This window comes from Polypterus senegalus, chromosome 4 (genome assembly GCF_016835505.1).
Source record: "Polypterus senegalus isolate Bchr_013 chromosome 4, ASM1683550v1, whole genome shotgun sequence".
NCBI lineage: Eukaryota > Metazoa > Chordata > Cladistia > Polypteriformes > Polypteridae > Polypterus > Polypterus senegalus.
The window spans coordinates 236616664-236628157 of NC_053157.1; the positions used below are offsets into that span (position 1 = coordinate 236616664).

Below are 11494 nucleotides of genomic sequence, written 5' to 3' on the forward strand. Positions count from 1 at the left end.
CAGCAAATGTAAGTTGCTTTGTTGATTGCCACCGGTGAAAATGCAGTAACTCATACATTTGCAATCAGAGATTAAAATCAATAAAGCAATTCAACTTAACCAAATATCCAAGAGTATAAAGTATCGTAGCACAGTTTTTCTTTTTTTCTTTTTTATGTTAAACAGATATTCACAGAACAAATTCCATATTGATTTTGAAGGAGACTGCGGACAGGTTTATACGTCCAGTATTTATTTGGACGGTGGGGCACCATTACCACCGTAAAGGCGCAGCCGTGAAATGAGAGACCCATTCGGTTTGCAGAGCAAATTCAAATGATTTGTAGAAGACCGTCTGTAAGTTTACTAAATTAATCTTGCACATGCATATAAATAATTACAGTGTTTTCATTTTTGCCAGTCGCACACTTCAGCACTGTAAGCGCCCACAAGTCTCCCCTTTTGGTATCAAACCACCAGGAGGGCACAGTAGAGAAGGAATGGGGTTTGAGGGGGGCTTTTACTTCACGACTGTGGCTGCCGGCTTTTCTTTCAGCCATTTTCAATTCTAAATGATTTGATGGGTCAATTCGCAATATCCTTCTCCTTTTTACATTTAGAAATTCGTGCTATTGTAAATTGACTGGAGTCTGTCCAGCTCTGCTTTGGATGTCGGGGGGGGGAAGAAGTCAACTAAGAGGCAATGTAGAGGCGAAGCAAAACTTTATTTCTCTTTCCTTTTCAGAAAAAAATGACCCGGGCATCGCACAAAAAGCTTCTGGCCACGGGTGTCGAACTCCTGGAAGGCCTCAGTGGCTGCAGGTTTTCATTCTAACCATCCTCTTAATTTGTGACCAGTTTTTGCTGCTAATTACCTTCTTTTGCCTTAATTTTAATGACCTTCACTCAGGCCTCTTATATGTTGTTTCCTTTTTCTCAATTAGCAGCCGAACGATAACGGGACACAAAACAAGAGTCTGTATGACCTGCTCACCTGTGCCCACCACAAAATATGTGAAAATAAAGAAAGGTGGAGGTCTCAGTATGGCTGATCTCTCAGGTCACCGAAACCTTTTGATGGGAAAAAAAACAGAAAATCAACAGTTCTGGAAACGTCTGCTGTGGCAGAATGAGAGCAGCAACAGGCCATGGAATGAAATAACGGGCTTAATTAACAGCGAGAATCGGCTCCTCATTGTGAAACTGGTTGGAGTCTGAAGCCCCGATTTAGCTGCTCATCTGTCGGCTCGTTTCATGCCTCATTTCTGTTTGGCTGCCATTTAATGAAGAAAGGAATGAATCCTTAAGAACAGGGCTATTGAAATGAAGGTAACAGGAGTTAATTAGCAGCTAAAACTGGTCACTGAATAGGAAAAGGGTGAGGATGAAAACCAGCAGCCACTGCGGCCCTCCAGGACCGGAGTTCGACACCCCTGCTCTACAGCATCCACCGTTTCTCTCGCTTTTTTAATTAAATTAAATAACATATGTGTGTAACTACAATGTATTATACACGTTTTACCAGGAAAAAAAAAATGCAATATACATAGCCATGCTCAATAAAAATATTCCAACTTTTTTATCTTATATATTCTTATTTGAATTCTATGAGGAGGCAACACAAGGATCTGATCAGAGTGGAGCAGATGAGATTATTGATGTAGGCTTTCAGAAAGCATCTGATAGGGTGGCACATGGGAGGGTGGGCATCAAACTTAAAGAAGTGGCAGCTCAGGGTGTAGATGGGTGCAGAATTGGCTCAGACGCAGGAAGCAGAGGGCGATGGTGTGAGGAACCTCATCAGAACTGGGTGACGTTAAGAGTGGTGACCAGCAGGGGCCAGTGATGGGCCGCTGTTATTTTTAATATCTAGAAATGTTTTAGGTCGGAATATAAAGAACAAGCTGGTTAAGTTTGCAGATGATACCAAGATAGGTGGACTAGCAGATAATCTGGAATCCGCGTATATCAGGGGTGTCGAACTCCAGTCCCGGAGGGCCGCAGTGGCTGCAGGTTTTCATTCTTCCCACCTTCTTCATTAGTAACCCATTTTTCCTGCTAATTACTTCTTTTAATTAACTTGACTGGCCCTTTAGTTGTTTTGTTTTTTCCTTATTTAGCAGCCAGACAATAACGAGACACAAAACGAGTCACCACATGACCAGCTCACCTGTGCCCATCACACAACATCTGAATATAAAGAAAGGCGAAGGTCTCAGTAAGGCTGATCTCTCAGGTCACCAAAACCTTTTGATGGAAAAAAACAGAAAATCAACAGTTCTGGAAATGTCTGATGTGGCAGAATGAGAGCAGCAACAGGCCATGGAATGAAATAACGGGCTTAATTAACAGCCAGAATCAGCTTCTTCTCATTAAGAGACTGGTTGGAGTAAAATTGGTTGGAGTTTGAAGCCCCAGTTTAGCTGGTCATGTGTCGGCTCATATCACATCTCATTTCTGTTTTGCTGCGATTTAATGAAGATACAGGACTGAATCCTTCTAACAGGGAAATGATGAGGAAAAAGTGAATTAGCTGTGGAAACGGATTAGGAAAAGGGTGAGAATGAAAACCTGTAGCCACTGCCGCCCTCCCGGCTTGGAGTTTGACACCCGTGCGTTATATCATCACAGAAGGACTGGGACAGCAGACAGGCTTGGGCAGAAGAAATTTAATGTCAGTAAATGTAAAGAATTACACATAGGAAGTCAAAATGTGAGGTTTGAATACACAATGTGAGATCTGAAAATCGAGAGTCCACCTTATGAGAAGGATTTAGAAGTCATAGTGGACTCTAAGCTATCAACAGTGTTCAGAAGCCATTAAGAAGGCTAACAGACTGTCTGGTTATATAGCGCCTTGACGTGTGCAGTACAAGTCACAGGAGGTTCTGCTCAGGCTTTATAACACACTGGTGAGGCCTCATCTGGAGTCCTGTGTGCAATTTGGGTCTCCAGGCTACTAAAAGGACATAGCAGAACTAGAGAAGGTCCAGAGACGAGTGAATAGGCTGATTTCAGGGCTACAGGGGTTGAAATTTAATGTCAGTAAATGTAAATAATTACACATAAGAAGTCAAAATGTTAGATTTGAATACACAATGGGAGCTCTGAAAATCGAGAGTACACCTTAGGAGAAGGATTTAGGAGTCATAGTGAACTCGACACTATTGTGTTCAGAAGGCTAACAGAGTGTCAGGTCATATAGCGCCTTGATGTGTGGACTACAAGTCACAGGAGGTTCTGCTCAGGCTTTATAACACACTGGTGAGGCCTCATCTGGAGTCCGGGGTGCAGTTTGGGACTCCAGGCTACAAAAAGGACATAGCAGCACTAGAGAAGGTCCAGAGAGGAGCGACTTGGCTGATTCAGGGCTACAGGGGATGAACAAAGAGGAATGACCGAAGGAGCTGAGCCTTAAGGAGATGAAGAGGAGACCTGAATGAAGTGTTTAAAATGATGAAGGGAATTAGTCCAGCAGTTCGAGACGGTGACTTTAAAATGAGTTCATCAAGAACACGGGGGCACAGTTGGAGATTTGTTAAGGGAAAATTTCGCACAAACATTAGTAAAATTGTCTTCACACAGAGAGCCCCAGACACTTCAAATAAGTGACCAAGTAGTGTGGTAAGAGAGCAGGTCGACGCAACGTTATTTTGGATGAATCACGTGGAGAGGACTGGCGAGCTTTGGGTTGGGCTGAATGGCCCGTTCTCCTCCAGATTGTTCTACGCGTTCTAATGTGCAGAAGATCTGGACGGACCGAGATCATTTGACCTCTTTATGGAAAAAGGGAGCATTAAGGCAGAAACTGGGCCTTTCGAGTGAAGGGTCAAATGGCGTAAAGACATCAGGGACAGCCAGTGGGGAGCCAAGTGTCATGGAGTGCAAGAATAGGGCTGACCAGAGGAGGAAGGGAAAAAAAAAAAAAAGGTGACGTCTGGAGGACATGAAACTCGTCTGATTTGAGGGTTAGGAGTGTGAAGAGGAGTGCTTTGGGTAGTGGAGCAGTGGGCAGGTGGAAGAGATGATCCTCCTCATATCAGGCCGGACCACTGAGGCTGTTGGTCGTGGCTGCCAAATGTTTGTGCCGACCATAATTTCTCCGGTGTGTCTTTTTTCTTATAGTTTCACTGTAATTGAAGTGTGACATATCAGCACATCACGGCGTTGACCCTCTTTGAAATGGTAACCTCAGTTTATGTGAAATCCAGCCTCAGGATTGTTTGCCGTTGCATTTTGACCTGCCTACATTAGAACAAAAAAAAAAAAAAGGCTCAAAGTGGGGAAAATAAAAAATGCATTTTTAAATTTTTGTCCACGTTCCCAGTTCTTGGCTTGGGTTTGATTAGTTGGACTTTGTCTCCATATCAAGTAGACTTACACTTCAGATCTGCCGAGATCTCATTTCTTCTCCTTCTCCATCTCCTTCTGGCTGCTGCTATCAGGGAGGTTGCCACAGTGAATCATCTTTTTTTATTGTGGTCCGCATATTAATCTAGCAAAAGTTTACACCGGATGCCCTTCCTGACGTAACCTTCCCCGTTTCAAATCCATCCATCCATTATCTAACCCGCTATATCCTTACTACAGGGTCACGGGGGGTCTTCTGGAGCCAATCCCAGCCAGCACAGGGTGCAAGGCAGGAAACAAACCCCGGGCAGGTACCAGCCCACCACAGGGCACACACACTCACATACGCCAATCCACCTAACCTGCATGTCATTGGACTTTGGAGAACATACAAACTCCACGCAGGGAGGACCCAGGAAGCGAACCCAGGTCTCCTAACTGCGAGGCAGCAGCGCTAGCCACTGCGCCACCGTGCCGCCCCATTTCAAATCTTACTTAGTAACTGTTTTGCGTTTGGTAAAACCTGCATGTTAACCCTGAAATGTGTTGAAGTTATTTGAATTCTTACCTGTGTTATTTATTTATTTTCACAGGGAAGAAAAGGACCCTCCCTTCCCTCCTCTCCCCTCGGTGGTGGTCTTCAGGTTCTGGGCTGTCCATGTGAAAAGGGGAAACTTAGAAGGAGAGAAGAGTTTCACATGGAAAGTGGCCTCGGCCAAAACAGGCTGACATGGCTCAGGGAGTGGTGCACGTTAAACAAGAGGACTGTGAGTGGGTTGCAGCAGAGGGTTGGTGTGTGAAGGTGGAGGAATGTGAAGGAGGAGTTTCCCTTTTTAAAGAGGAGGAGGAAGAGGATCCCAAGGGGGAGGTTATTGACATTAAAGTCGAGGAGTGCGAAGACTTATCGGTTGGCCTTGAGCTGCAACACGATGAAACAGGGAGCCGTTTCAAGCAAGAGATTGGTGACGAGTTTCATTCCCGGTTACAGCCCTGGTTCACTAATACGGGACCACTGGCCACCCAGCAGAACCTCGTAGAGCCGAAATCTGAGCCTGAAGAGGAGATCAACGAAGGAAAGGGGAGAGACGTGGAAGAGCGGCAGTCGTCTAGTAATGTGGCGAGAAGTAAGTAACGTGATTGGATGTAAAGGCAAGTGAAACGGGGAACATTCCGTGGTTGTCCTGCTGTTTTAGTAGATACAGATGAGACAAAGGTAACGTGTTTGATTGAATTTGGATGGGACCGGCTGCTCAGGGGGAATCGCTGACCTCCCATTTTACATTTACATTTGTTTACTTGGCAAGCACTTTCATCCAAAGTGTTACACAGGAGCGTTCACATACTTGAGCAACACCAGTGTGGGGAGTGTACTGAACAAGAGGAGCAGGACAGGTTCCAAAAACATCACCACAAGTAAAAGAGCCATAAAGCTAGCATAACAAAATACATGATATTCTTAGGTCGGAGTCTGATTATTTGGGTGGTCACCTAACGGGCAACGCTCGTGGTTGGTCAATATTGGCAAAACTCACCCTATTAGGTTACCTAAGGTACTGTCACCAGAGGGGTGCCACTTATGCAACTTAAAAGCAGTGCATGATGGACTGCAGCCCCCCCCCAAAATCCCTGTGTGTGATGTGGACATTGAGGGGCACCATTTTACTAACTCGGGGAACATGCACTCGGGACACCAAGGAGAAACTCTCTCTCTCTCCTTATCTATACAGTGATGAGAAAAACTATTTGCCCCCTTCCTGATTTCTTATTCTTTTGCATGTTTGTCACACAAAATGTTTCTGATCATCAAACACATTTAACCATTAGTCAAATATAACACAAGTAAACACAAAATGCAGTTTTTAAATGATGGTTTTATTATTTAGGGAGAAAAAATCCAAACCTACATGGCCCTGTGTGAAAAAGTAATTGCCCCCTTGTTCAAAAATAACCTAACTGTGGTGTATCACACCTGAGTTCAATTTCCTGATTACTGCCACACCTGTTTCAATCAAGAAATCACTTAAATAGGAGCTGCCTGACACAGAGAAGTAGACCAAAAGCACCTCAAAAGCTAGACATCATGCCAAGATCCAAAGAAATTCAGGAACAAATGAGAACAGAAGTCATTGAGATCTATCAGTCTGGTAAAGGTTATAAAGCCATTTCTAAAGCTTTGGGACTCCAGCGAACCACAGTGAGAGCCATTATCCACAAATGGCAAAAACATGGAACAGTGGTGAACCTTCCCAGGAGTGGCCGGCCGACCAAAATTACCCCAAGAGCGCAGAGACGACTCATCCGAGAGGTCACAAAAGACCCCAGGACAACGTCTAAAGAACTGCAGGCCTCACTTGCCTCAATTAAGGTCAGTGTTCACGACTCCACCATAAGAAAGAGACTGGGCAAAAACGGCCTGCATGGCAGATTTCCAAGACGCAAACCACTGTTAAGCAAAAAGAACATTAGGGCTCGTCTCAATTTTGCTAAGAAACATCTCAATGATTGCCAAGACTTTTGGGAAAATACCTTGTGGACTGATGAGACAAAAGTTGAACTTTTGGAAGGCAAATGTCCCGTTACATCTGGCGTAAAAGGAACACAGCATTTCAGAAAAGAACATCATACCAACAGTAAAATATGGTGGTGGTAGTGTGATGGTCTGGGGTTGTTTTGCTGCTTCAGGACCTGGAAGGCTTGCTGTGATAGATGGAACCATGAATTCTACTGTCTAACAAAAATCCTGAAGGAGAATGTCCGCCATCTGTTCGTCAACTCAAGCTGAAGCGATCTTGGGTGCTGCAACAGGACAATGACCCAAAACACACCAGCAAATCCACCTCTGAATGGCTGAAGAAAAACAAAATGAAGACTTTGGAGTGGCCTAGTCAAAGTCCTGACCTGAATCCAATTGAGATGCTATGGCATGACCTTAAAAAGGCGGTTCATGCTAGAAAACCCTCAAATAAAGCTGAATTACAACAATTCTGCAAAGATGAGTGGGCCAAAATTCCTCCAGAGCTGTAAAAGACTCATTGCAAGTTATCGCAAACGCTTGATTGCAGTTATTGCTGCTAAGGGTGGCCCAACCAGTTATTAGGTTCAGGGGCAATTACTTTTCACACAGGGCCATGTAGGTTTGGATTTTTTTTCTCTCTAAATAATAAAAACCATCATTTAAAAACTGCATTTTGTGTTTACTTGTGTTATATTTGACTAATGGTTAAATGTGTTTGATGATCAGAAACATTTTGTGTGACAAACATGCAAAAGAATAAGAAATCAGGAAGGGGACAAATAGTTTTTCACACCACTGTGTGTGTGTATATATATATATATATATATATATATATGTGTGTTGTGTAGTATGTGTATGTGTATGTATGTATGTATGTATGTATGTATGTATGTGTATATATATATATATTATAATGTATATAAATATAAAATAATTGTATATAAACAAACAGAAATACATTACCAATATGACAGATCAGCAGATCCAAAATTTTTATTTAACCATTTGACTGTTTTTCACACAACACTCGGTTTTTCAGTCGTTTCTTAACATGTATTACGGGCGTCAGCAGGTCACTCCGCCAACTACTAGCTGCAAAGGACAAAGAGTCTGCATTATGAGTTAGACGTCACAAATAAAGAACTGAAAAGGTTTAACTTAACGTGAACAGAAGGGCCCAGAACGTTACTTTCTGCCTGTATGGCTGTGATTTTTATCCGTAAAGCATTGTAAGCCAAAATTGTATTAGGTTTAACAAAATGAAAGCAGTGTACCTCGTCAAACAAATGTGTATTTCCTCATTGTTGCTGAAGCTGAGGAAGAAATGTACACATAAAAAAGACAAGATCTGTGTAGCTGCATCCCCTAGAGAGATTTTAGTCAAAATCGCAGACCTGTGTCTTTTTCTAATGTTGTGTTAAATTGAATTCAAATGGAGTGATCTCACATTTTATGTTCGTAGTCTTGCATCTTCACACACAGTTTTTATTTTTAATTTCTTTTTTAAATTCATCTATCACTCCAAACGTTTCCCACCTCACAGCACTATTCTTACATTGATTATTATGTAATATACATTTATGGCAAATGTGGGGAAAGTTCAGTGATTCAGTACACACATGGGACTGTGGGATACATGAGACAGACCATCATTTTGTCAAACATTCTTAATCCAATTAAAAGTCACAGAAGTAAGGGGTCGGGGCCTTTCCAAGCAGCATCAGACACCCATGTAGTGTAGGGAGTTGCCAGTCCATCTCACACCCCTTCACCCACCCACACACACTTTCGGCCAGTTCAGAGTCACCAGCCCACCTGAACTTCATGTCTTCAGAGATTGGAAAGAAAATGTAGCATCTGCAAAGGAAAACTCCATGCAGTCGTGTCAAAATGGACAAGGGGTACGCACTTTGACCCCCAGGATTCTGGTACGGGGAGACAGCAGTGCTAAGTCCTACACCATCATTCCACCCTCATTTAATTGCATGTATTTATACAATACAATACCATTTATTTGTTGTAGAGCCCAAAATCACACAAGAAGTGCCGCAATGGGCTTTAACAGGCCCTGCCTCTTGACAGCCCCCCAGCCTTGACTGTCTAAGACGACAAGAAAAAAAACCCAGTAGGGAACATATTTGTTTTATTTTTATAAATATAAACTCGGCTCAAATAATGAACTACTTCATCCACAACACACCCGTCACTCTTCAGTGCATCGTGGCTGAGGTGAATATCAGCGGTTGTGAAGGAATGTGACAAAGCTCTGAGGTTGAGTCTACTATAAGGCAGGGTCCTGATAAAGATAGAAATGAGGATGACTATGGGCAGTGGAAAGAGTGATGGGGCAGTAGTGACCACTGGGCATGAGTTTGTAGAATCCTTATGCCAGACAAAGTTTATCAGCTCCACCTGTCACATCCCATTCATCCATTTCCTTTACCTGGGACCTCGGGCACGCTGGCACACATGTCCTCACCGAGTCACACCGGGTGGTGGTCACCACAGCAGGCACGTCTCTGGGGTGTAATGGGAAGGTGAAGGTATTGAACAGACCACAGGAGAACATGAAGGTTTGCCCACACACAGTGGACGGAGCAGGAATGGAAAAGCAGTGTTGCAGACATCTTTTGTATCATTATTTACTTAATAATAATTTCAGCTTTTTTTCTATTGCAGATTCCCAGGAGAACTGTAGCTTCTCTATGTCTTCACTTGCTCAGCCGTCTTTTCAGTGCAGACTGCAACACAAACAAAACAATGGAAAGAAGAAGAACTCAAAAAGAGGATCGGACAATTTGATGGCACCCTCGTTGCCATGCAGTTCTGTTTCTGCTGACACACACACAGAGGGAGGCTCCATCAGCACCGATCAACAAGCAGTGCATGATACCAATCAGCTGGCTTTGTACACCAGCCGAGAGTGTGGACCAACTTTTATGAATGAATCTGAATGCATAGATGGATCGATTCGTACGAATCAGAAACCTTATGCCTGTTCTGAGTGTGGTAAACTATTTTCATACAGAAACAGTCTTCAGACACACAAAATGATTCACATTGGAGATAAGCCGTACAGCTGTGCAGAGTGTGACAAACGATACTCCAGTAACAGTGCTCTTCAGCGGCACACCCGCATTCATACTGGAGAGAAGCCATACAGCTGCGAGAAATGTGGCAAAAGATTTTTTCATAACAGCAGCCTTTACAATCATTCAAAGGTTCACATGGAGGAGAAGCCCTATTGCTGTTCCGAATGTGGTAAAAGATTCTCCCTTGTAGGTAATCTGTATGACCACTTAAGAATTCACAGTGGAGAGAAGCCTTATTGCTGCAGCGAATGTGGAAAACAGTTTACACGAGTAAGCAGCCTACGGAGTCACATCCGAATTCACACTGGAGAGAAACCTCACTCTTGCGCAGAATGTGGCAAAAGATTCTCGCGAACAAGCAGTCTTCAGACTCACACAAGAATTCACACTGGAGAAAGGCCATACTGGTGTTCAGAGTGTGGCAAACGCTTCTCTAACAGTAGCCATCTTCAGATGCACAAACGAATTCACACGGGCGAGAAGCCATATTGCTGTCTGGTATGTGGCAAACTCTTTGCACAATTGGGCAATCTTCATAACCACAAAAAGGTTCACATTGGAGAAAAGCCATATTAACGTTCTTAATGCAACACTCCATTCACTGATTGTGGTGCTTGTCAGTGCTACGCAAGACTGGAGACAAAAAAGCAAAAGGAAGTCCTATTGCAGACACACAGCTTTATGGCAGGTACGGAATAACGACAGCAGAAGTGTACAAAACACTCCGGACCTGAAAGTAAGCAAATTAAACCATTGCTGAGAAATGATGGATCATTCTAATTGAAGTTCCACGTGATTACTCCATATGCATGATTAAAATACAAGCAATAACAACATGCCAATAAATGCCATCTTGTATGAAAAGGATCTGAAATGTAACTGGGATGCTGGGATCAACAGCGCCTTATCAGAAAACATCTCCAGGTCCATCTAGATGACCCTACCAATCACCATCACTCCATACAAATTACAGAAAGGAAGCCACGTGAGGGTCAATGCCAGCACTATGCCAAGCCCTGGTAAAGCAAATCTAAGGGAATAACAACAGCAAAGTCACTTCAAATAAATAAATGAATAACCCTTCATGACTGAGGAGCGACCTTCACTCCTGCTCTGAAAGCAAGCAAAGCAAACCATAGTTCAGAAAATAAAACCCAAGAAAAGCTGCATTGCTGTTCTGATTGTGGGAGACCATTTTCTCACCGTGTATGTTTTCTGGAAGCACACACCAATTTGAATGGGAGAGAAGCCATATTTCTCTTCTGTTCAGCCTATGTACGCCGGACTTCCAATACGACTCAGAGTCCTGCCACGTGCAAAAGTCCACTGACGACACGGCGATCGTGGGCTGCATCAGGAGTGGGCAGGAGGAGGAGTAAAGGAACCTAATCAAGGACTTTGTTAAATGGTGTGACTCAAACCACCTACACCTGAACACCAGCAAAACCAAGGAGCTGGTGGTGGATTTTAGGAGGCCCAGGCCCCTCTTGGACCCCGTGATCATCAGAGGGTACAGACCTAAAAATACCCGGGAGTGCAGCTGGATGATAAACTGGAC

General features: G+C 43.5%; 1 protein-coding gene across 1 annotated transcript in view; it reads left to right on the forward strand.

The window, feature by feature from the left end:
- Positions 1–11294, forward strand: part of LOC120528912 (zinc finger protein 420-like) — a 58905-nt gene extending 47611 nt beyond the window's left edge. Inside the window, exons 4-5 of the mRNA XM_039752988.1 lie at positions 5009–5453; positions 9524–11294. Of these exons, the coding sequence (XP_039608922.1) occupies positions 5009–5453; positions 9524–10512 (1434 nt within the window). The 3' untranslated portion in view covers positions 10513–11294. The remainder of the gene's footprint in view (positions 1–5008; positions 5454–9523) is intronic.
- The last annotated feature ends 200 nt before the right edge of the window (positions 11295–11494 follow it).